The sequence below is a fragment of the Galleria mellonella genome, unplaced genomic scaffold (assembly GCF_026898425.1).
Source record: "Galleria mellonella isolate WM207_F2 unplaced genomic scaffold, CSIRO_AGI_GalMel_v1 utg65, whole genome shotgun sequence".
Classification (NCBI taxonomy): Eukaryota; Metazoa; Arthropoda; class Insecta; order Lepidoptera; family Pyralidae; genus Galleria; species Galleria mellonella.
In genome coordinates, this window is record NW_026442138.1 from 13,306,233 (window position 1) to 13,331,517 (window position 25,285).

Sequence of the window (25,285 nt, forward strand, 5' to 3'; positions counted from 1 at the left end):
TAAAATTTTTAAAAAACTTTTATACGTACTTTCCGGACAAACCTCGTATATATATATATATATATATATATATATATTACACTAGCTAACCCGGCTATATGTATATATATATATATATAAAGATTCTAAGGCAGTTCAATAGCACCTAATTCATGTACATTGCCCCTAGAGAAACCTTGTTAGTAACATTAAATATTACCTTTACTCTTAGGTATTCTTAGCTTAATATTTCAGCTGGAGAGAGCTTTGTTCATTTTTGTATTCGATCAGCAGGTGTATTTGTAATTTCCTGTCTGACAATCTCGTTTCACTGTACCAATACGGGGAGCTAAATGCTAGTGAGCCGAGTAGAATACGAACGATTGTTGATAGAGCGAGATTATATAATATTAACCATTCACTTTTTGTCTGATACTTCGCACGCGTGGATTTTAGATGTAGGAATAGTAAGGAAATAGACCAAGATAATGTATAAAGATTAAATATAAACTAGATTTTAAGTCATTATTCACTCATTTATTTATTCACTCATTAATTTATTCACTCATTTATTTATTCACTCATTAATTTATTCACTCATTTATTTATTCACTCATTAATTTATTCACTCATTAATTTATTCACTCATTAATTTATTCATTCGTTTATTTATTCATTCATACATTTATTCATTCTTCATTCGTCATATACACAAAAAAAATACAAGAAAAGTGATTTATGATCATAAAAGAATGCACCATTCTATGCGTCACAAATAGATAATGCGATGGTGGTATGGCCCCGGCTATGCCCATTACTCCCTACATCCTATAAAACAGGCCAAAAGACCGCAAATAAATAACTGTTCTTGGTGTTTTATTACTGTGGTAATTAAAGTTAATTAATAGAGAGCCTGGGCTTCCGACCCATTGGGTAATTACACCCGTAGGGGTAAAACAGCCATTCTGTGGGGATAATCTTGCCGGTAATAATCTATTACCAACAAGATGCTTCCAATTTTTTTTTTATTTCCCTATAAACCTTAATCTTTTTTTTTACACAACTTAGAAGCTGACGGCCCACCTGATGGAAAGTGGTAACCGTTGCCTATAGACATGAGCAGTACCATGGACATAACAGAATATACTGTTTCGCCCATGATACCCCCCATGCGTTGTTATTCCTGAGGATTTAGGTGTTATTCCTCTGTACCCTGTAAATTCACGTTAATAGTTGGCAACAGATTAGCTGATTTTCTTGTATATTATTTTGAGCTAAAACTGCATTCCAAATCGAGTGCCAGATGAATAAATAAAAAATACCATTAAAAGTGCTCAAAATTAAGTATTTTAAGAAACAAAAATTAGTTTTGTTTCTGTAATACGAGTATTTCGTATTTTTTTTTAATAGATCTTATCGAAAGATTTTTAAAATTTTTCTAAAGACTAAAAGGATATGGACACGAATGTATATGAAAATGGTCGCACTGTGAGTTATTACATGAATGGATATAAAAATAGTGAAAAAAAACTGACACGTCCTCAAGGATTTGGTGTAATGGTAATTTGACAAAATAATTACATATGATCAAAGGATTTTTGGTTCTTACTACTTAAGAATTAAGGTTGAATTTAAGGCGAAAGTTGATTTTTTGTTACGTCCACGTCGGTGCGCGCGACATGATTTATTCAGAAGGTCGAGGGTTGAACGGACTCTTAGGGCAGTTATTGAAATAAAAATATATACAAAATCAGTTAAGTAAGTAATTTATTGTTTCCATTGAGTGTTCAGTTTGTTTCGTTCATTGTTGTTTGAAGGTTGACGTGAAATGGATTAGAGCATTATGATGATGATGATGATATTAAGAGTGGTTAATACTCATTAATAACATCAATTTAATCAAGTTTAGTCAAATTTGGCTCAGCTTGGCTAAATTTGGTCAAATTTGGTCAGTATATTTGAGTTTAGTCAAGTTTGACTAAGTTTGGCCCACTTTGGCTAAGTTTGGTCCGCTTTGGCTGAGTTTGGTCCGCTTTGGCTAAGTTTGGTCTTCATTACCATATCAGCTGTTAACTGTCTACTACTGAACGTAGTCTTCCTCATAGACTGCCTTTGTAACTGCTGTATCCAATCCTTGGGTTTGGTGATGTTTTAAGTTTTAAGTTTTCTTATTCACTTCCTAACACATTCATGGGAAAGGTAGTAGGTGGCTTTTACTATACAGGGACCATACGGGGATGTTTGGTCAGGTTGGGCTAAAAGTACTGTTACTTATACTGTGACAATACTAGGGTAATGGTCTCTCTCTCTTTTTTCATAATACAGTTATTGAAAAAAAAACATTTGGAAAGACGAATTAAAAATAAAGGATATAATTAAAAATTAAGTCCACAAAAAAACCGACTTCAATCGTGACAAAACTAATTATATTGATCTAAAACTCGGCTATTGAAACGATTTCGAAAATATTTCTATGGGACCAATCTGTAAGTATAATATATTCTTTGAGATAAAATAAAAAAAAAAAATCCAAATTTATGTAGAACTGACTATGAAGTTTTTTATTTTACATAAAAAGCTGTACCACTTTAGCTGCCCGCTAACGACATGCTTTCTCACTGTATTGGGTTGACTGGAAGAGATCTCTATCAGAGATAAGTCCACACTTGCTCACAATATTTATAAATACATTATTTTATATGTAACTTACAAGTGCAATAAAGTATATATATATCCTTCTTTCTTAAATCGATTGAGAATCAAAGGGTGGTTTTGTATAAAAGTCGTCTGCTTGGGTAGCTCAATTCCATTCCAGTCTCATTCGTTTTTCTGCTATGAAAAAGCTGTACTTGCATGATTGTGTTTTGGTTTGAAGGCGCTGATATGATTTGATACGTACGATATATCAGAGATGTCTGAGGGAGAATTTGTACAAAAATCGTTTGCTTAGACACCTTCATCCCATTCGTGTTTGTACCGTGAAGCAATTGTGTATACATGACTGTTTTTCAGTTTGAAGGGTGGGATATGTCAGTGAATTTACAGGGTACAGAGAAATAACACCTGAGTCTTCAGGAATGACAACGCATGGAGGGTATTATGGGCGAAACAGTATACTCTCTCTAGTACTCTGTTGTGTCCATGGTACTGCTCATGTCTATAGGCGACGGTTACTACTTTCAATCAGGTGGACCGTCAGCTTGTTTGATATTCTATGTTGCATAAAAAAAAAGATAGGGCTTTAAAATTATAGTGTACAAAGACAAAATACGTTATTTCTTGGAAATTTTTAATAATCATGAACACTATTTATTTATTTTTATTTATTTATTTATAAATTACTCACCATACTTACAGTAACCCAAAACGTGTAGTGAGCCATAGGTTTATTTTACAAACTTAAGAAATTTAAACAACATTTAAAAACATATCTATTTTGTCATTAAATATATCAATATCTGGCTGCTGAGCAATCAGAGAATTGAGCAGAGAAATAGCCTGATAAGTGGGAGCAAACTGAGCAGTACAGGTGCGAACCGGCGGTGCTGATAGTAGTCGACAAGCACGCAATCGCATGCAGCGTTGGGGTGCGTACAAAGAACAACGGCTGAGAGTTGCAGGATTGTCTATTCTGTCGTTGAGCAACCGATAATAGTGTTGCATAAATTTGCGCTTTCGCTTTACCTATGGGTACTACAATCTATTCTATGATGTTCCTGGCATTTTTCATATCTGTAGGCGACAGTTATTTTTCATTAGGTGGCGTCGACAGCTAGTTGGCCAAAACACTTCTATATATCAAACAAAATATATTATATATAAACGAAATATCGCTCGTCTGCGTAGGTCATAAGTGTCTTGTTTCTCCAACGATTATCATCCAAGCTCGCCCACCTAAAAGTGAATTTCTTAGTAAAACATCAGATAATGTGTTCTTATAAAAATGACACACGATAGAACGTAAAGGCCGCAGGCATTTTCCCCAATTTGCGAGGACCCGCGACACTTTCTTCCAAGAAACGATGGGTTTACGGTTTTATCAACTGTTTATGATATATTTTTTTTTTCAGGACACGTGCCATTTAGAAATTGGATATCTGATGTCGTTATATATGATATATGTGTGTTTTTATTAGCGTCAAATTGTTCAATCAATAAGAGTGGTGCACGTAAAGTTTTTGATGGGTATTATGGGAATGGATATCAAAGGAGACTGATTTTTTGTTTGTATCTTTTAAGTAACTTTAGCTTTAGAACCAGACCATTGATCTAACTGTAATCTAACTGTATCTGCTGATTTTCACCACCCTACAACCCGCCACAAACTAAAGTTTCATCCCAATTATCTGGACGAGTGGCGGTCTTTCACCGTGCGTTTTTCAAGGCACTTTCTTCCACGCACAACCATTCTTTGGAATCAACTTCCAGCAGCAGTATTTCCGTACCGATAGAACAACATCACCTTCAAGAAAACAGTATAGTCCTTTTTAAAAGGTCGGCAGCACACCTGCAATGCCGCTGGTGTTGTGGGTGATCATGGGCGGCGGTAGTCATTTACCATCAGCTGAGCCGCATGCTCGTTTGCCCCCTGTGTTGTAGAAAAAAAAATCTAATTAGATCAATAGTCTGGTCAAGCAAGTTCATTCATCCATTTATATCAGCCATTAATTGTCCACTATTGATAATGGGTCTCCCCTGTGAGAGGGATTTTGCCTGTAGTCACCATGCTTGGCAGGCGGGTTTGCAACTGCAGTTAGGTTTTTGGTGACGTTTTAAAAGGGCGAATGCCCATTCTTCCATAGTTCCTTTAATCGCTTTTTAAGACACGCACTGACAAGAAAAGGATGGCTCATTCTATGTTTTTTTTTTAATTGTTCATAATGAAATGGCAGTTCCATCCGCGTTATTGATATACACTGGCGGGGCACCAGTGAAAGATGATAGGCGAGGATGATGTCGGGTCAGTTGGCCTATCGGGACGTATTTGACAATTATTTTTCACGATGATTTCCAGGAGGAACCGAGTGGAGGTCGACATGAGAGGGTACATTGTTAGCAAGTCCTTATTACTAACAATCTTTCTCCCCATGATTCTATGTTGGGACCGCTCATTCTATGTTGGAACCACACGACATTACATAGTAAACATACGGCAAGCTTGAATACCTTCTGTTAAAATAACTCAGACAACGAACATTTGGGTTGTATTCAGAATACTCAGAGTCGAATTAATTCAGAAAAGACCTAGATTGATGGAGAGGAAAGGGATTGTTAGTACTGGAGATTAAGAATCCCATTGCTAGCAATATATCCAACCAGGTCGACCTCCTCGCGGTTCCCCCTGGAAACTATCATGATTAATTCCTGATGAATTCATCATGATGGGCTAACTGGCCTGTTTTCATCTTCATCGATCACCCTTCACTGGTGCTCCGCCAGCGTATCCCATTAGCGCAGGCGGGGTTACCACTACATTTTCAACCAATAAAAAAAAATTGATGGAGTATCAAACTGGAGACCATATTTACGTAAAGTATAAAACCATATTTATGAAAAAAAAAATACAATAATGACAATTGTAGCGAGGTGTCTACCACAATGCCACGAAGGTCATTTGTATGTACAATGAAGTGATTTCATCGCTCATTCTGAATCGATACTTCGAATCTGATATTTTTTATTTTCTAATCATTTTTACTTTCACATCGATTTAATTATAATTTTGTATCGATTCTTATTCTTTTTTATTGTAACGGTTAATGAGTCAAATATTAGCCCAAAATCTTTCTAAACTAAAAACAATGTCAATGACCTCAACCAGGTCCTTTACCGCGTAACCGTTAGGCGGTGTACGGATAAGAAGGGATCGTTTGGGGTGTGACACCTCAGTTACAAGTTGGGTCGTTGCAGTATCCCCATTCCGCCAAATTCTATCTGCAGTGGCCCATTGTGACGATTGAAATTGTCGTTTTTCTGGTCGAGTAAAGAATACCTTTTTCTACTTGTATACATACGATTTCGCCTTTTTTTTATACAACTTAGAATGGCAAATAAGCTGACGGCCCATCTGATGGAAAGTGGCAACCGTCGCCTATAGACATGAGCAGTACCATGGACAAAACAGAGTATACTGTTTCGCCCATGATATCCCTCCCGCGTTGCCATTCCTGAGGACTCAGGTATTATTCGTCTGTACTCTGTAAATTCACTGCCATGACACCCTTCATACCGAAACACAGCCATGCAAACACAACTGCTTCACGGTATAAACACGAATGAGACAAAGGTACCCAAGCAAACGACTTTTAATTTTCCAAATCGAATTATAACTGACGGAGTTATGAGGTAACAAACATTAAAAAACTACACACGAATTAAAAACCTTCTTTTCTTTGAAATTGGTTAAAAAAACCTTATATCGAACTACGTGTTCAAAGTTCTAATAGTAAGCTATATCTTCTTCTTGCAAAGACAGAACTTTTCCCAATAGTGGGAAACTAATGTACGATAATCAATAGCGTTGTTTTGTACCGACTCCTATATCGCAACATTCATAAATCCATTGTCTCAACCCTATGTTCACGAACAGAAGTTAACCGGTTTAATTATCCGGCTAATTAACCGTTAATGGAATGTTTATAAGAATATAACGCTTGTGTTATTGTCTAACAAAATTATTTAATATAAAGCTATTACTTTTTGAAATTGAACAAAGTGTGTGAGCATTTATGCCTATATACATATCTATCTATACACCGATAGCGCGGTATACACCGACGGGGCACCAGTGAAGGATGATAGGTGAGGATAAAGTAGGTCAGTTAGTCTATCGTGACAAATTCAACAAGAATAGTTCATGGTGGTTTCCAGGGGGAACCACGTGGTGGTCGACCTAATAGGGCATATTGCTAGCAATGTGGCTGTGAAACTCCATTGCTAACAATCCCTTTCCCCCTCGCATACGAACTAGGTGGGTAAAGCTAGTTTAAAAATTGAAATCTGTACAGTGTAATGTAAATATACAAGATTCATTTAAGCGTTTACAAGTTGCATATTTAGATATAGAAAACATGTTTTCGTTTATTAATTTAGTTATCTTAAATAATAGTTAAAATGCATCAATGCATCGATTTATATCAGATTATTTTGCAGCGTTGACAATAATCTCATTGAACTGCTGACGCTAGATTTAATCAGTTAATGCTTTTGTACCGGTTATATCCAGTTATATTTGGTATCTTTCAATTTCATGTTGTTTTAATGAGTTTTAACGTCACAAAGTATGTGAATATTATTTCGACCGATACGTGGAATATGTTTTAATCCGTTTTAATGTTTCGATCAAAGTTTGTTGAGATGGTTGGATCGAAAAATAGACATCAACTTTTAATTTATCTTATATTTTATTTAAATACATATTTTAACCGTGCAACGCAAGTGACAGACGAAATTAGAGAGAGATATACAATATGGCTTGCGCTGAGTTATTCCCAAAGCGATAACAGATGGCGCTATGTGTACCCTTTACATAAATATGATGATTAAATTTAACCTAATCACAACAAAATTAATTACGAATTTACGAGAAAGGTTTCGTACCTAACTTAACTTACGTACGTATTATATTTTGAAATTATTTTGTATAATTTTCATTGTCATCATATCGTCATAGTCGTAGAATACTGGCGGATCTGACAAAAATTACATATAAAGATCCGTCAGTATTCTACGACTATGACGATATTAGCTTTTAGTGTCTAACGCTAAAAATAAACCTCCCCCTTAGGGGGTTTTGTCAGTAGTTGGCATGCTTGGCAGGCGGATTGGCAACCGCAGTTAGGCTTTACAAATGTTTTAGAGGGATGCTGCTGCCCATCCCTTGCCCTCCCTTAGTCGCCTCTTACGACACTCACGGGGAAGGAAGGGGTAGCCTATTCTATGCCGGGATCATAGAGATATTCATTGTATATACTTTAAATTGTATCTATTAAAAATAAAGATTTAATATAATGGCGGATTTATGACGCAGATGAATCTTTTACAGTCGACTTTTAATAGGCTGAAATAAAACTATAGAATGTTCGAAGGTAAAAAAAAGCTCGGATAATGGCATTTTTTTAATGGATGTTAATGGAATGGTAACCACACCCGCTCTATCGGTATACACCGGCGGAGCACCAGTGAAGGATGATAGGTGAGGATGAAGCAGGTCAGTTAGCCCATCGTGCCGGATTCAACAAGAATTGTTCACGATGGTTTTCACAGGGAACCACGTGAAGGTCGACCTAATAAGGCATATTGTTAGCAATGGGGCTGTCAAATTCCATTGCTAACAATCCCTTCCCCCCCTGTTATATGTGCAATATGCTGTTGGTGTTCTTTTAAATAAATAAATCTTTATATTGTTGCAGTCATCCCGTACAAGCAACGCCAGTGGAGATGCGTGCGAACGCCGCGACCCCTGTCAGCACGGCGGTGTCTGCATCAGTACAGACGACGGGCCAATATGCGAGTGCCGGGACGGTGATTATGAAGGGGCCTTCTGTGAAAGAGGTGAGTTTAGACATAAGTGGTGATTGACGGCGGATAACATATATCAATATATACTATATATATATATATATATATATATATATATATATATATATATATATATATATATATACTATATATAAACTCATTAAACCAGAATTCCAAAATTATATGCCATTGTAAGACATGCGCGATATCGATGTGGCTGATAAACTTTTTATTTTTTTTTCAAGGAAGAAAGGGATTGTTAATTAATGGGGATTTAATAGCCCCATTGCTAGCAATATAGGGTAAATTGCTTTATATTATGAACATATCTTGGCTAATTCTTATGGTATTTGTCATGATGAGCTAACTAGTATACTTTCATTCACTTACTTAGAATAGCGGCGAATACTGACGGCGCACCTGATGGAAAGTGGTAACCGTCGCCTATAGGCGACGGTTACGACTTTCCATCAGGCTTTCATCAATTGTTTGCCATTCTATGTTGTATAAAAAAAAAATAGACATGAGCAGTACCATGGACATAACAGAGTATACTCTTTCGCCCATGATACCCCCCCCCATGCGTTGCTATTCCTGAAGACTCAGGTGTTATTCCTCTGTACCCAATAAATTTACGCCATATCCCACCCTTCAAACCGAAACACAGCCATGCAAACACAACTGCTTCACGGTTGAAACACGAATGGGACAGAGGTGCCCAAGCAATCGACTTTTGTACAAAGTCTCCCTCTGGTGGAATAATGACCTATCATTCTATTGTCATCCATTAAAAAAATTTTTCCGCCATCGATATGGAGAGGAACTCGATAGTAGCAACATAGAAAAAAAAGTAGAAATTAATCTCTTTTGTAGTCGTGCAAAAGCCGACAATATAAGTACCTACGGCGTCTCTCTCTCCGCGAAACCCCCGGTTCGTAGAATACTTTCAATAAAAGTTCACAGGGTTGTCACAACAGCAAATTCAAATCATCTTTATTCCAATAAACTTGTTTTTCTCAAACATGCTTGGAAATGTGAGCATTATTTTGACAATCTTCTTCGAGATAAATCAAAATTGTCGTACTGGCTAGATACGTGCGGGCAGCGGCCGGCAAAAGTTGTATGAAATTCCATATCTGTCGTGTTTTGCGGCCAGATAAATTACTATGTAAACTCATATCTGTCCTGTAATTTAAAGAGTAAAATTGTGTTTTTGATTTCCGCGCATTGTTTGCGAAAAGTACTATACAAGCCTTGGCCACAACTAGGCATTGATGGAGTCACGTATGTGTGCCTCGGCTACGTCTTAGCTCACATTTGCACGTTCGTCCATCAGTGCCTCAGTTGCTAGCCGCTGCAGTAATGTACTATATAAGCACTTTTAAATAATATTTTTTTACGTATCCAGTGTTTGGAAAGTTGTTATCTGTTGAGAACAATCTGTAAGAAACTCAACAGTATAATGACATATGAAATTATAGAATTAGTGTAACTATAAAACTTTGTTATAAAACAAAGTTTTACATAGTAAATTTTATTATATATTTAACAAATTATATTAATAAGATAATATAGTTAATTATTTATATATATCATACTAGCTGTTGCCAACTGGTAGAGTAGCTAGGAGACTTGCTGTATTTCCACACAGAATAGCTATAGAGATGCGTTGACCAAAGTATAGGCCAGCCTTCCGGTCACCAGAGGTCTCCACGAGTCGGCGTGATATCTCTTTGAAAAAACTATTACATAGTTGTTTTATTTTATATAAATTTTTACCCGCGACTTCGCTTTACTGAGCGAGATAAAAATGAGCCTATATCCTTTACCATCCCATATAGTACGTATATATATTAAATTTCAAAGGTATTCATTAAGTCGTTAAGACGCTAAGAGGTAACAAACAAACTCATTTTCTCATTTAGGATTAAATGGACCACACGATTTGTTTTGTTGGTTGGATTTATTTTTGTAATTTAAAAGTCATAATTATCATGTCAGCCATTAAGCCGTTCGTGATTCACTGTTCATCCCAAAAGTTAGGCTATTGTAACTACTTACCATCAGGTGGTTCGTATGCCTGTTTGCCACCTCAGTGGTATATAAAAAAAAAGGTTGATTGGCAGAGAATGCTACTAGCATTAAGTCCATCTTTTGTACCTCATTTTATTTTGGTCAATAAATTTAATTAATTAAAATATATTGTAATGACCTTGATGCTTTTCATGTATGCAGGCTTGGATTACCATTATCCATTAGGTGGGCCGGCAGCCTCTTCACCATTCTTACATAATTGTTTTTAAGTTATTCAACTTAATTTGTACGTACATGGTAATTACTTACACCTTCTGTAATCCATAATTGGAAACGCAGTCATCCCAGATAACTGAATGACACGGGTTGTAATCCAATTAAAAAGTTAGATTTACATTAAAGTATTTATTATTCTCGATCGATTTAAAACTTCTAGCGCACGTTTTAAAGTGATTTCTAACGTAATTTTATAACGATTTATATAACAAGAGCTGCATATTTCATTTTGCTTGAGAATTAAAAAAAAATGTAGTAATAAGAAAAGTAAAAATATTATATTTGTATCGTCATCATCATCATTATGGGCTTCATCTCCCTACCTTTATATATATATATATATATATATATATATATATATATATATATATATATATATATATATATATTTATTTATTTCACTCACACTTACCACTTTCGATCCACTCCGACCCCGTACAGGAAAACCCAGTGTAGAAAATCTCCAGTAAATGGAGTGACGACCTCAAATGCACTGCAGGGTGTTAGTAGATGCAGGTGGCTCAGGACCTTTCCTTACGTCGATCTATGGGGTAGGGGTATCATGACAATGATGATTTAGTCCCAAAACTAAGCAAAGCTTGTACTGTATGTTACACTAGATAAATATATATAATACATAGAAATTATCTCTGCATAGAATAAGCCACCCCTTCCTTTCCTGTGGGTGTCGTAAGAGGCGACCAAGGAAGGGCGAGGGATGGGCAGCAGCGTCCCTTTTAAAATATCTCTAAAGCCTGACTGCGGTTGCCAATCCATCTGCCAAGTGTGGTAACTACAGGCAAAGCTCCCAAGCGGGAGGCTTATGTTCAGCAGTGGACAGTTAAAGGTTGATATGATGATGACGATGATGTATAGAAACCACCCAGACCAATACAAACAGACAGCCCCATTGCTAGCAGTATGCCCTATTAGGTCAACCTCCACGTGGTTCCCCCTGAAAACCATCGTGAACAATTCTTGATGAATTCGTCACGATGGGCTAACTGACCTGCTTCATCTTAACCTATCATCATTCACTGGTGCCCCGCCGGTGTATACCGATAGCGCGGGTGGGGTTACCACTCCATTATAACCCATTAAAAAAATACAAACACACATATGAATAAAAAAGTTTGTATTATGCGGGAATCGAATTCGCCTCTATTGGATTATAGAATGGTGTGTTAAGTCACAAAGCACGCTGTAATTTTACTGCCATTTATCTTAAATCGTCGATCTATAAAAAGAAAACAAATAAAACAATTCCTCGTTGTGTGAATGAGCCCTTATCGTACCAAATATAAGGTTTGCATGTGGGAACGTCATTCAAACTGTCAAGTTCTTCGCAGAGACCTTGCAGGTGTAATCCGTTTGTTACTAATTTTGGAATACATGTGTAGGTGTCAAAGTCAGTGACATCTTTGATCATTGTTCTCAAGTCTAAAGGTTATGTGGTTTAATTAAAGGTTTAGTTAATTTAACTGTACTTGAGATAATGTAGCCTTTTATAAACGTTAAACGTTGTAAAATGTAAAATACCAATTTTAAAGTGCTGGTTTTTTCTAACTGAACTTTTATTACTGTCTGTCAAGCGTGGCAACTATTGGCAATATGTTCAACAGATAATGGCTGATATCATTATCATCAATATGGTATACTATATATATATATATATATATATATATATATATATATATATATATATATATATATATATATATACATATATATATATCGCTTTCAGCGATAAGGTCGCCCATTGTTTTCTCATTATGATTATTATATGTAATTGTTTATATTTATAATGAGTTTACTATTGTAAGCTTTTAGAGAAAGCAATAAAGAGTATCTATCTACTATTTACATCTCGCGGCATCGTTTGCATACGTCAGTATATAAAGTATTCTATATGTAAAGTCATTATCAGCCAGGATCAAAATATCTTTAAAAAAATTTCACATTTATATTATTAATTAGCGGCCCGTCCCGGCGTCGCATAGGTGGACATTTTTGCATTTTAAAAAGTAGCCATTAAGGTTGCACACGCGACGGAAGCTTAAAGATGGAGTAACTTCTAACGTTTTCCCAACATTTCCCTGCACTGCTCTGCTCCTATTGATCGTAGCGTGATGAAAAGTATACTATAACCTGCCCGGGAGTATGAAGAATAATTGTACCAAGTTTCGTTAAAATCCGTCGAGTAGTTTTTGTTTCTATAACGAACATACAGACAGATAGACAAAAATTTTACTGATTGCATTTTTGGCATCAGTATCGATCACTAATCACCCGCCGATAGTTATTTTGGAAATATATTTCATGAACAGAATTGATCTCTCTACAGATTTATTATAAGTATAGATAAAATGATGGAGCTGTGAAGTAACAAACATTTATTATTTATTTATTACAGATTTGGTACAGATTAATTGTTATAATCTATCTGATGACAGGTAAATGCATAAGACATGTGACACCCCATAGGGACACCGCAATGTACAAAGAGAGAGAACCACCAATGATAATAACGAATATAAATAATAAAAATTAAAATAATATTTAATTATAATTACTAAATAATGTATTTATAATTAATTATAAATAATTTGACGTAAACAAAAATTATAAATGCTTATAGTGTGTGTGTGCGTGTGTGTATGTGTGTGTGTGTGTGTGTGTGAGTGGACTTTAATTATCTATACTCTGCAGGTAATAATAAATAAATAAATGACCAAATAAACTAATACAACCGAATTGAAAACATATTCCTTTTTTGAAGTCATTAAAAAGTAGACAACTAGAAAACCTTCTTTCGCTAAAAAGATGCAGTATAAATTCTTTTGAAACCCGAAACGCTGAGCCAGCACGCGACTTTAAGTGAGAAGTGCTTTATTTTCCGGTGCTTTCCTCATATTATACGTCACCAAGCTTAAAAGCTTTTGTGTTAAAGTGTGGGAAACGAGCTAACGGTTTTCTTGACATGTAATTATTTTCCCTTATTCTGCAAATAAGCATGAATGTCAAGCGATCCACGTAATATTGTGACAACACATATATTACCATGAACATGTTTTGAATAATGCAAACGAGCGTTTTATATGGATTTCTCTTGGCGACTTTCAATATTAATTTTAATATCAGCCATTAACTGTCCGCTGCTGAATGTAAGCCTTCACCATAAAGGAGAAGGGGGAAAGGGATTGTTAGTAATGGAGTTTGACAGCCCCATTGCTAGCAATATGCCCTATTAGGTTGACCTCCACGTGGTTCCCCCTGGAAACCATTGTGAACAATTCTTGTTGAATTCATCACGATGGGCTAACTGGCCTGCTTTATCGTCGCCAATCATCCCTCACTGGTGCCCCGCCGGTGTATACCGATAGCGCGGGTGGAGTTACCATTCCATTATCACCCATAAAAAAATCTAAAGTAGAGTTTTGCCAGTAGTTGTCATGCTTAATAAGCGGATTGGGCAGTGAGGCCTTTTGTGATGTTTTAAGAGCGACATTTCATAAAAGTGAATCTACTTTTATGGATGCAGTCGCATTGTTTGTTTTATGTTTGGTATCTCATAATTCTGACATTTTTTTTATGCAATTTAGAATGGCAAACAAGTTGACGATCATCCACCTGATGGAAAGTGGTAACCGTCGTCTATAGACATGAGTAGTACCATGAACATAACAGAGTATACTGTTTCACCCATGATACCTTCCATGTGTCGCCATTCCTGAGGACTCAGGTGTTATTCCTATGTACCGTGTAAATTCACTGCCATACCCCACTCTTCAAACCAAAACACAGCCATGCAAACAAGTTGTGTTTGTGGCACTGGTGCTCCGCCAGCGTATATCGTTAGCGCAGGCGGGGTTACCGTTTCATTATCATCCACTAAAAAAAAACCGTTTACCATGAGGTGGGCCGTATGCTTGTTTGCCACCTCAGTGGTATATAAAATAAAAAACTTTTGGTAATTTGTCAAATTTCAATGTTGTTGTCATATTGTTTTGGCGATTGTCCTTGTCAGATACAAATTCGTCCCAACACCAAGCTCTCACGTACTTTGCGAACAATCGACAAGTATCACTTCAATTCGAGCACTTGTATCTCGCTAAAGTTACAAACAGCTCTGTTAATATTACTCGAGAACATTCCGCGGCGTGGCTGTGTTGTTTTTAATTGTTGGTACCTACTGTGGTTGAACATCACTAATTGGTACTCGTCGCTTAACAGCTAATGAGATTAGGGGTGAATTAGCCCGACTAAATACAAGGAGTTTGGTATTTTTGCTACTAATTTTTTTAATTACTAGGTGTCTTTTATGACGATTTCACATGAATATGTCTGTTTGTATAATTAGTCTAAATGTTTTCTAAGTAGTAATATATTTATAAAAAAGTATGTTTTTATAAAAAGGTGATAATGGAATGATAACCTCGCCTGCGCTAACGATATACGCTGGCGGGGCACCAGCGAGGGATGATAGATGAGGATGAATATTTTCAGTTAGCCCATTGTGAAGAATTCCAAGAGAAGTAACCACGATGGTTTCCAGGGGGAACCACGTGGAGGTCGACCTGATTAGTAACATTGTTAGCAAGGGGGTTGTTAGACCCTATCGCTAACAATTCCTTTCCCCCCAGAAGTATATATTGGTTATAAAGCCGTGTGGTCCCGGCATAGAATTGGCCATCCCTTTCTCGGTATAGTAAGAGGCGTCTAAGGGAACTTAAACATCGAGGGATGGGCAGTAGCAGTCCTCTTAAAAAGTAACCAAAGCCTAACTGCAGTTGCCAACTAGCCGCTAAGCGTTGCCAATACTGGCAAAACAACCCAAGAGGGAAGTCGACTTTTGGCAGTGGACGGTTAGCGGCTGATGTGATGACGATATATTTGTTAGTTGTCTAATCAGTCCAAGTCTTCTTAACCCTTCTAGGAAGGTTTAGGTGGGGGCTTCGGGGAGGACTGCTTAACCCCGGCTTTAAATCCGGGGATAATTGCCCCCGGGTCATTGAGTCGTGGCGTGGTTTTCTTAAGTTGTCTAGTACCCATAGTACAAGCTCTGCTTAGTTCGGAAACTAGATGGCGCTGGAAAATTTGTCTAGTGGTTTTTTTTTTAATGGATGATAATGGAATGATAACCCCGCCTGCGCTAACGATATACGCTGGCGGGGCTCCAGTAAGAGATGATAGGTGAGAATGAAAAAGGTAAGTCAGTTAGTCCATCGTGATGAATATACTAGGAATTCAGCACGATGGTTTCCAGGGGGGACCGTGGGGAGGGCGACCTGGTTGGGTATATTGCTAGTAATAGGGCCCTTAGTCCCCATTTCTAACAATCTCGTCCTCCCAAAAGGTATTTATTTATTATTGTGTATCCTTTCTAATATTATAAATGTGAAAGTATGTTTGTTTATTACCTCTTATCTGTTAGCGCTATAATGGCTTAACTCATTACTATAAAATTTGCTATACACATACTATAGAGGCTGGAGAAGGACATAGGTAAACAACCTATGCACTAATGTATTGTGTTTTACTTATACTTGCTTCTATACGACATATTTTGTTTTATTTGTTTTATACAATTTAGAATGGCAAACAAGCTGACGGCCCACCTGATGGAAAGTGGTAACCGTCGCCTATAGACATGAGCAGTACCATGGACATAACAGAATATACTCTTTCGCCCATGATACCTCCCATGCGTTGCCATTCCTCAGGTGTTATTCCTCTGTACCCAGTAAATTCACGCCATATCCCACCCTTCAAACCGAAATACAGCCATGCAAACACAACTGTTTCACGGTAGAAACACGAATGGGACAGAGGTACCCAAGCAATCGACTTTTGTACAAAGTCTCCCTCTGGTAATTCTAGCAACCAAATGAATAGAGACGTTAAGTCAATAGGTTTTACATTTATGATATTAATAGGACTCTAAGAGATATTCCCAATTACAAAATAAATTATAATAAAAAATCGTCAGTAATATCAATAATTGTATTTTCACTACTAAAAATTGTTTTTTCTTTTCTGAATTAAAAAAAATGACAAAAGAATGTAATGAGTAAATAGTCTTGTAGGAGGTTTTTTAATTACTTGATTAATTAAACATTAGTTTGTGCGACTATGGAGGTGGCCGGCTCTAATTGGCCAAATTAGATGCGAATGTCTGCAGGAATTAAATGCTACAACTACCTACCTATAACTAACGTCCTTGATGTTGATTACAGCAATTAAGCTTGTCCATTGCGCTTTTTATGCTGGCGATTCACCTTGCCGCTTTGCAGGGCCGAAGATGAAAAGCAATTAGATTAAACCGTAATTAACACACGCGCCGTAAGTTCTCCAACTGTATTTCATTTCTTTTTTTAAGTCATTTTTAAATTCAACTAGTAAATATTGGAAGATGGAGTGGAGACTTTCATGAAAATAAAATTTTTATTTATCTATTAATACAAATACCACACCCCCAGAAAGAGAGGTTTACCAGTTGCTGCCATGCTTGGTAGGCGGGATGGTAACCGCCGGTATTGTTTTTAATGGGTAACCCCGCCTGCGCTATCGGTATACACTGGCGGAGCACCAGTGAGGGATGATCGATGACAATGAAAACAGGCCAGTTAGCCCATCATGATCAATTCATCCGGGATTAACCATGATATTTTCCAGGGGGAACCGCGTGGAGGTCGACCTGGTTAGGTATATTGCTAGCAATGGAATTCTTAGTCTCTATTACTAACAATCCCTTTCCCCCCGGTAACCGCAGGTAGGCTTTGATGGTGTTTAAAGAGGGATGCTGTCCATCCCTTGACCATTAAGTTCTAATAGTCACCTCTTACGGCACCCACGGGAAAGGACGCGGTGGCCCATTCTTGCAAAACCGTCTCTTATGGGCGGCCTATATTTAGCAGTATTTAGGATTTAGTGTTTAGTATTTAGGATAGTTAATGGCTAATAGGATGACGATAAACCAGTTACAGACATATTTGTAATAATATTATTCGATTCAGGCCCTTACGCAACGTCAATAAAAAATTACAAAATAAAACCCCAATAAATTTAAAAAATAAAAATGCTTCTAAAAAGTTTAAAATAGCTCTTAAAAAAATATTTAATAACAAAAAGTTATTTATACACTGCAGGAATGTTTCAATTAGAAAATTGAATTGTATTTACACCTTTTTGTTTTGTTTCAATGTAATATTGTTTTATTTTGTGTTAATCGACTATACATGTCAAAGTTGCTTTCTTAATTATACAGCACTATCATACCTACTTGTACAACAATTAGTCCATTACCTTAAGGTTGTCTTGAAAAGATTGCTCTCAGCAATAAGACCGCCTTACTGTACTTATACAATTGTATCGTTGCGTTTGTAAATTGTCTCGCTTATTTCCTATATTGTATAATGCAAATAAAGTATACTCATTCATTCATTCATTCAAGTATATTATAAAAATGTAATTATGTAATTTTTGTATTATTTATTAATGAGATTGCTGTGCCCTTCCAGGGTTCATGTTCATTTTTTATCTTTAATAGCTTAAGACCTATAATGTTATAACATGAAATAGCGGGAAGGGAGTGTTAGTAATGGAGACTGAGAATCCCATTGCTAGCAATATACCCAAACAGGTCGACCCTTTTCGCGGTTCTCCCTGGAAACTATCATGGTTAATTCCTGATGAATTCATCATGATGGGCTAACTGGCCTGTTTTCATTCTCATCTATCACCCTTCACTGGTGCTCCGCCAGCGTATCCCGTTAGCGCAGGCGGGGTTACTATACCATTTTTACCCATAAAAAAAAAAACATGAAATAGCAATAAATGATTGAATTGAATACTTAAATTATATAATATATATATTGTAGAACATAATTAAAGAGGATGCATTCTATTTAGAGACAGAAGGTAAAATTAATTTAAAATATTAATATTAAAACAAATTAACAAATATTACCTAATAATTAACAATTGTACTTATGTTCGGACCTCGAAAACTTTTTTATTTTCCTATTCCTTTTCGTTATTTACGGGTCTTTTAATAAGAAAGTTTTTTTTATTGAATTTTGTAATGAAAAATAACGTCTTTTTAAATGTTAAATCCGTGAAACGAGAGTAGCGGGCGCCAAAATTAAAAATTCGAATCGTTCATCGCAAGGGGCGAGTGGGCACCACAAAAATTTGTTTGCGGGTCGAGTGAAATAATTTGTGTCAAACACCTGAGTTACATATAAATGAGGTGCCAGCAAGTTAAATCTACTATAATTATCTTAAACGATGTAGTCTAACTATATTTTATAAACTACATTCGAGAGATTAAACGTTCTTGTACAACGTTCCTGAGGAAACTTTAATCTGTCGCCCATTGCATACTGTTGGGATTTAAGCTTATGCGTTATGACTTCAGAGTTAGTAATAGAGTAAAGGGGTGAGTTCTGTACATATAAATGGGGCATAATAACTCGTGGTGCTAAGTTAGATTTTAGAGTTTAAAGAAACAATCATTGAATGTCTCAAGTTTATAATAATAATTACTTCTTCACTAATAAAACGAGCTCATAAATTTAAATGCCTCAAAATGTATACAAGTACACATACACTTATCTCCATTAATGTTTGAAAAGGTTACAAAAAGTCGACCCTTAAATCTTTGTAATGAAAAATTCAAATAAACTTGATATTTATTTAAAAATCTCTTCAAATGTTTATTCGGAATTCTTGAATTATAATCGTTAGAATGAAAAATTTGCAAACACGATAAATTCTTATAGAATTCGATTCCGCATCTGCAAGCGGATTGGACTCGTGTAGTGTTATTTTTTTCTCGCAACTTGGAATAGCAAATAAGCTGACGAAATTATTATATATTCTTTATTGCACTAAAACATACAGTAACAACAATAAGTTAATAACAATGTTAGCAAAGGCGAACTTATCTCTAAAAGAGATTTCTTTAAGTCAACTTAACGCAGTGGCATAGGAAGTAGTGAGTGGGCTAAACAAAAAATAAAATAAATATTTACATAAATTATAAATCATTGTATATATATATATATATATATATATATATATATATATATATATATATATATATATATATATATATATATATGTTAAATACAACATATTAATATCAAATAAAAGAGAACACAATGATGACAGTCTTCTAATCATTTTTTATATTTAAACAAAGTTAGAAAGATAGAATGATTTTAATCTTTTTTTGAAGGAACTGCTAGACGGGCTATTCTGAATACTCACTGGAAGTTTATTCCACAGCTGTACAGCACGATATGCAAATGAATTACCCATAAAATGGGTTTTACAGCTGGGAAGCTTCAGTACCCTGGACTGGTTCAGACAAAGACGTCTAGGTCGGGAAGGAGGAGGGAACAATTGGAACCGGGATCGAAGGTAGGAAGGAGAATTGGGATTATATAGGATTGGGACATTATATAGGACCGCTAGGACATGTGTCTCATGATGCTGTCTGATTGGGAGCCACTTTAAACGAGTGCGGTATTCCGAGAAATGTGGTAATTGTAACCTACAGATATGACAAACCATCATCATGTTTTGTTTTTGTTTTATGCAACTTAGAATAGCAAACAAGCTGACAGCCCACCTGATGGAAAGTGGTAATGGTGGTGGTTACGCCCATGATACCCCCCAATTTTATGCGTTTTTTTTTTTAATAGATAGTGATTCAAGAGGAAGGTTTATATGTATATAGATGCATAATATAGTAGAGAAACACTGATAATTTTAAAGGTTTCTAATGTGATGTGATGTAATGTGCAGCCGTGCGATGCCGGGGCGGGTCGATAGTTACTGAATAAACTAGGCTATATATTATTTTTGAAAATTCTATTTAACTGTGCAAAACCGGTTTGATTTTTAGTTTATTATAATTCTGTTTGTTGTTGTATAAATCTATGCGACGTATAGACATGAAAATATTTGTCAACAATGAATTTGGGGATCAAGGAATGGAATTTTCAATTTGCAAATGCAATAAATACGATGCAATGTGTTATTGCGCAGACGTGACTACGCCTGTCCGCACTCTATCTTGTTTCGACAGGGGACAACTGGGTCAATTTTACTCACTACTTCTTACTGACGATATGTCTTTTTATAAATACCTATTAGTAATTCTCTTTTCGTTTAAGAGTTTATTTTAATTTTCAATTAATTCATGCATTTTCTTCCAGCCAGCTTTTTATCCCAGGCCATATCTTAAAGTATAGGCCATATATTTTCTCTATACGACATGACACCTAGTGTTTTGTTTATCTATCCCATTTAGTTATTCCTCAATCTTTTCTTTCCTTTTTCGATCTCTATTTTTCCTTCTAAAAAATCATCGTGTTGTATAATGTGGCCCAGCATCTTGCCTCTTCTATTCTTTATGGTTTTTATTAATTTTCTTTTGTTATCCACCCTTTTCAAGACTTCCTCATTCATTACTTTTTCTGTCCAGCTTATCCTTTCCATTCTCATATTATTAATAGTAGAATCTCCTGTTAGTAATATTATTAGTTAATTTAAAATTTTCTAGTTGCTTATATGTATAAGTTGAGTGCAATGTATGTTTTAATTAAATGTTTTATGTTTTATAAAATAATATATTTTCATGTTGCACATATTATTCAGGTTTTTATTTTAATTTTTAACGAACTAATAGATATTAAAAATAATTACAATAAAAAACATTCTACGGTTAAATTGTATGCATAATTAGATATCAGTTTATGGTTACATTTTTCCCCAGGTACAGATAGTTCAAATAAATTTAAAAACAATTTAGAAAAAATCTTCGTGTGCACTGCATATTTTACGTTTTTAATGATTCTCTTTTTAATTAAAAATCTTACTGTGTCGATTCCATATTACCTTTAAGTTTGTAATATTTTTTTTTATAAAAAGACAAAATTAGTACCTAATTTCACTCTAAGTATATAAATATAACTTTACATATATTTTGCTTTAACAAGGCCCACGGTAAAGGCTTAGTTTATTATATTATACTGTACAGTGGCAAACATTACTTTTAGTTTAAAACATTATACTGTGCAAATGAGAATTTGTGCTTGTTAGACAACATTATTCTCAGTGAATTTTGTGCATATCTAACTACTATCCGCTACAGAGAAATGACTATTGTATTTTAGAATTCATTTTTATTTATTTAAACTTATTTTTTTAAATATTTCACTGTGCAATTCGGAATGTAATTTCAGCTGAGAAGAATGGGCAAGAAAATTAGATGTTTCTTTTTACTATATTTGTGTGAATACAAACTACTTAATAAAACAAGATTGTCAGAATTATGATTATTTTTTAAATTAAACACTTTTATTTCACCAAAATGAATTCTCGGACTCGGCAAAATACGAGTAGGTAAGGCTGGACCGTACAGATGCTTTATCGTTTCTCCGTTTTTTTATTTTTTTATTTTATTTGTCATAAATATGCATGAGTTAAAATAAATTGACATTTTACTGAACTAGATGTTATTTTGTGGAAGTGTAATATCACTGGTTAGTTGATTAGAATTATTTTGTTTAATTTCACTAATGTTATTTGATTAGTCGTTCTAGAATTATTTTGTTTAATTCCACTACCATTAGTATGTGTGCGACTGCCAATATTTAAAGATTGATTACTATTATTATGGGATTTTATTACTGTTGTTATTGACGGAAATTGATGATTAATATGGAAGATTGTACAACATCTACTGATAATAATAGTAGTCAACTTTAAATAATGGCACTCGCACATAGTGGTAGTGGAATTAAACATAATTAAGATTGTGTTGCATAAAAAATAAATCTGTTTCAATTGTGGTAAAACCAGTTATTTTAATTTAAAACTAAACTACTAAACAGACTTAGATATTTTTTTTATGGGACCAACCTGTAAGTGTATCCTTTCTGATAAAAAAATAACAGGTTTACAATTAACGGAGTTATGGGATGAAAAACATAAAAAGAATAATGAAACCAAATTAAAAATCTCATTTTATTTGAAATCGATTGAAAATAATTTTATCGACTGACCAAAAAAATTAAATTTTTGCTTATTGTTATATTATTATTGCTGTGTACAGACTAGAGTTCCAAATTTATTTTATAATATTATTTAATACAGATTATTTTAAACTCTTAAACAAAAGAGAATACTCTCTTATGTTTATTTTTAGGTACTTCAGATGGAACATGTACTCAGCTTTAACAGGGAAGTGTTCCACCCAACTCGCTGAACTTTCACGGTTCGCAGCACTGTTGGAATTTATTAAAAAACTTAATGATCTCCCAGTTTGGGATCATAGGGATCATTGGGATATAGGACGCACTGATATTAGCAATTACAAGGACCCTTTTAAGCAACTTCCAGAAAGAAGTTCACGATTTTGTCTGTGTGATCAGGATACGTTCATTAACCGGGATAAAACAGGGGGAAGGGATTGTTAATGTCAGGTCGACCTCCACGTGGTTCCCCTTGGAAACCATCGTGTTGAATTTTAGGAGTATTTATCACGATGGGCTAACTGATCTGCGTTTTATTCTCATCTATCATCCCTGACTGGTGTCCCGCCAGCGTATACCATTAGCGCAGGCGGGGTTACCAAAAACCGTGATAAAATAAATAATCGGGAGTCTCAAAAACGGGTCAAATTTTTGTCAGCTAATTTGACAATTAGTGTTCTATATACATACACACACAATATATCTTGACATATCTATATTTAATTATTTAATAAATAAAATGAGTTTTTACACATTAAAAATATGAAAAAAAAATATAAAACAAAATAAAATGGAAGTTATAAAGGAATCACTCATTACTATTATATTATTACGCAAAATTGTATGAAAAACTTGACCCGCTTTTTTCGAAGCATTTGTATGAAGACACATTATCTACGTAGTCTAAGACTTCTCCGTCCCATGTGGTACGTGTATATTAAATAACGTAGCGATTTTAGTTAAGCTTCTAAGACGCTATGAGGTAAAAAACAAACGAACAAATTTATTTTCATTTTTTAATTATCAGTAAGGATTACATACCTAAATCTGAACCTATTTTAATAATCATAGATTTATTGTCATATTAATTTTGTCACTAAATAGATAGATAGATATTGATTATTGTTTCCTCCAAAAGATTACAATAGTAAACTAATTATGGATAGATACAAACAATTACAAGAAATAATCGTACTGATAAACAATAGGCGCCTTATCGCTAAAAGCGATCTCTTCTAGGCAGCCTTTGGATGGAGAGTAGTTATAAACAGATTTTTTTTTGATATATGAAAATGGTATGGTAGTCCCGCCTGTGCTAACGGTATACGCTGGTGGAGCACCAGTGAAGGGTGATAGATGAGAATGAAAACAGGCCAGTTAGCCCATCATGATGAATTCATCAGGAATTAACCATGATAGTTTCCAGGGGAACCGCAAGGAAGTCGACCTGGTTGGGTATATTGCTAGCAATGGGATTCTCAGTCTCCATTACTAACAATTCCTTTCCCCCTAGTTATAAACAGTTTGATCGGAGGCACGATGACAAATCTACAATTTTTTTTTTATATATATAGTGATTATGGATTAAAATACAAACAGTATTTTCCTCAACAAAATATTTATAAACACCATTTTGTTCTAGATTCAAATATTTTCAAATCTAATCTGTCTATGAAGCAGTTTCTTGAATTTGTTTTAAAAAAAAATTGTGGCATTATTGAGCATATTTATGAGGTATGGCCTAATTATGGATTGAATGCAAGTCGGCCGAATGCCTAAAGTAGCGAAAAATAGGACGGCAAAATAGAGTGCGGCTGAGTGTATAAAAGAACGATAGATAGTAAGTATTTTAGTCCAGTTAGTGTAATAAGTATAGTAAATATATTTTTGCTTATTGCTTAATGTGGCAAAACTGCTAGGTCTGACATTATATATGGAAAAATCCGTGTCCAACAGTGGGATGTTAAATGGTATTAAGAAATATTGCCCATAGAAATACGGGTGAAATAGAAGTACCTACAAATTCAGATGACTTTAATACAAACTCTCCCTTTAGTAAAACGTATTGGACGTCGACCTTTTAAACAAAAATATGCTACCAAAGAAAAGTCAAAACAACTTTGTCCCAAAGTTAATATCAGTCGAAACTTATCCCATACAACTTCGCCGTGATATTATGTTTAACATTGTAAATAACAAGCCACTTAGTGGGGACGTGTTGAAACTCATAAAACACACTGCATCGTATACAAAGCACATAAAATGTTATGAAAAAATATATTTTATACTTGCCGGAGCTTTCCTGTTTGCAGTACGTGGCTGTTTTATTACGTAAATCTATTTGCGGCAAATTTTACAACCCAACTGTGCAAAAAGATATTAAGTTATGTACACAGAGTGTCTCCATACAAATTTATATCAGACATTCG

At 35.0% G+C, this 25,285-nt stretch overlaps 1 protein-coding gene across 5 annotated transcripts in view; it reads left to right on the plus strand.

The window, feature by feature from the left end:
* LOC113510250 (neurexin-1) overlaps window positions 1-25,285 on the plus strand; it is a 261,039-nt gene that overhangs the window by 125,896 nt on the left and 109,858 nt on the right. For all 5 annotated transcript variants that reach the window (XM_052900440.1, XM_052900439.1, XM_052900441.1 and 2 more), the window contains exon 5: window positions 8,391-8,532. In XM_052900440.1, the coding sequence (XP_052756400.1) occupies window positions 8,391-8,532 (142 nt within the window). The remainder of the gene's footprint in view (window positions 1-8,390; window positions 8,533-25,285) is intronic.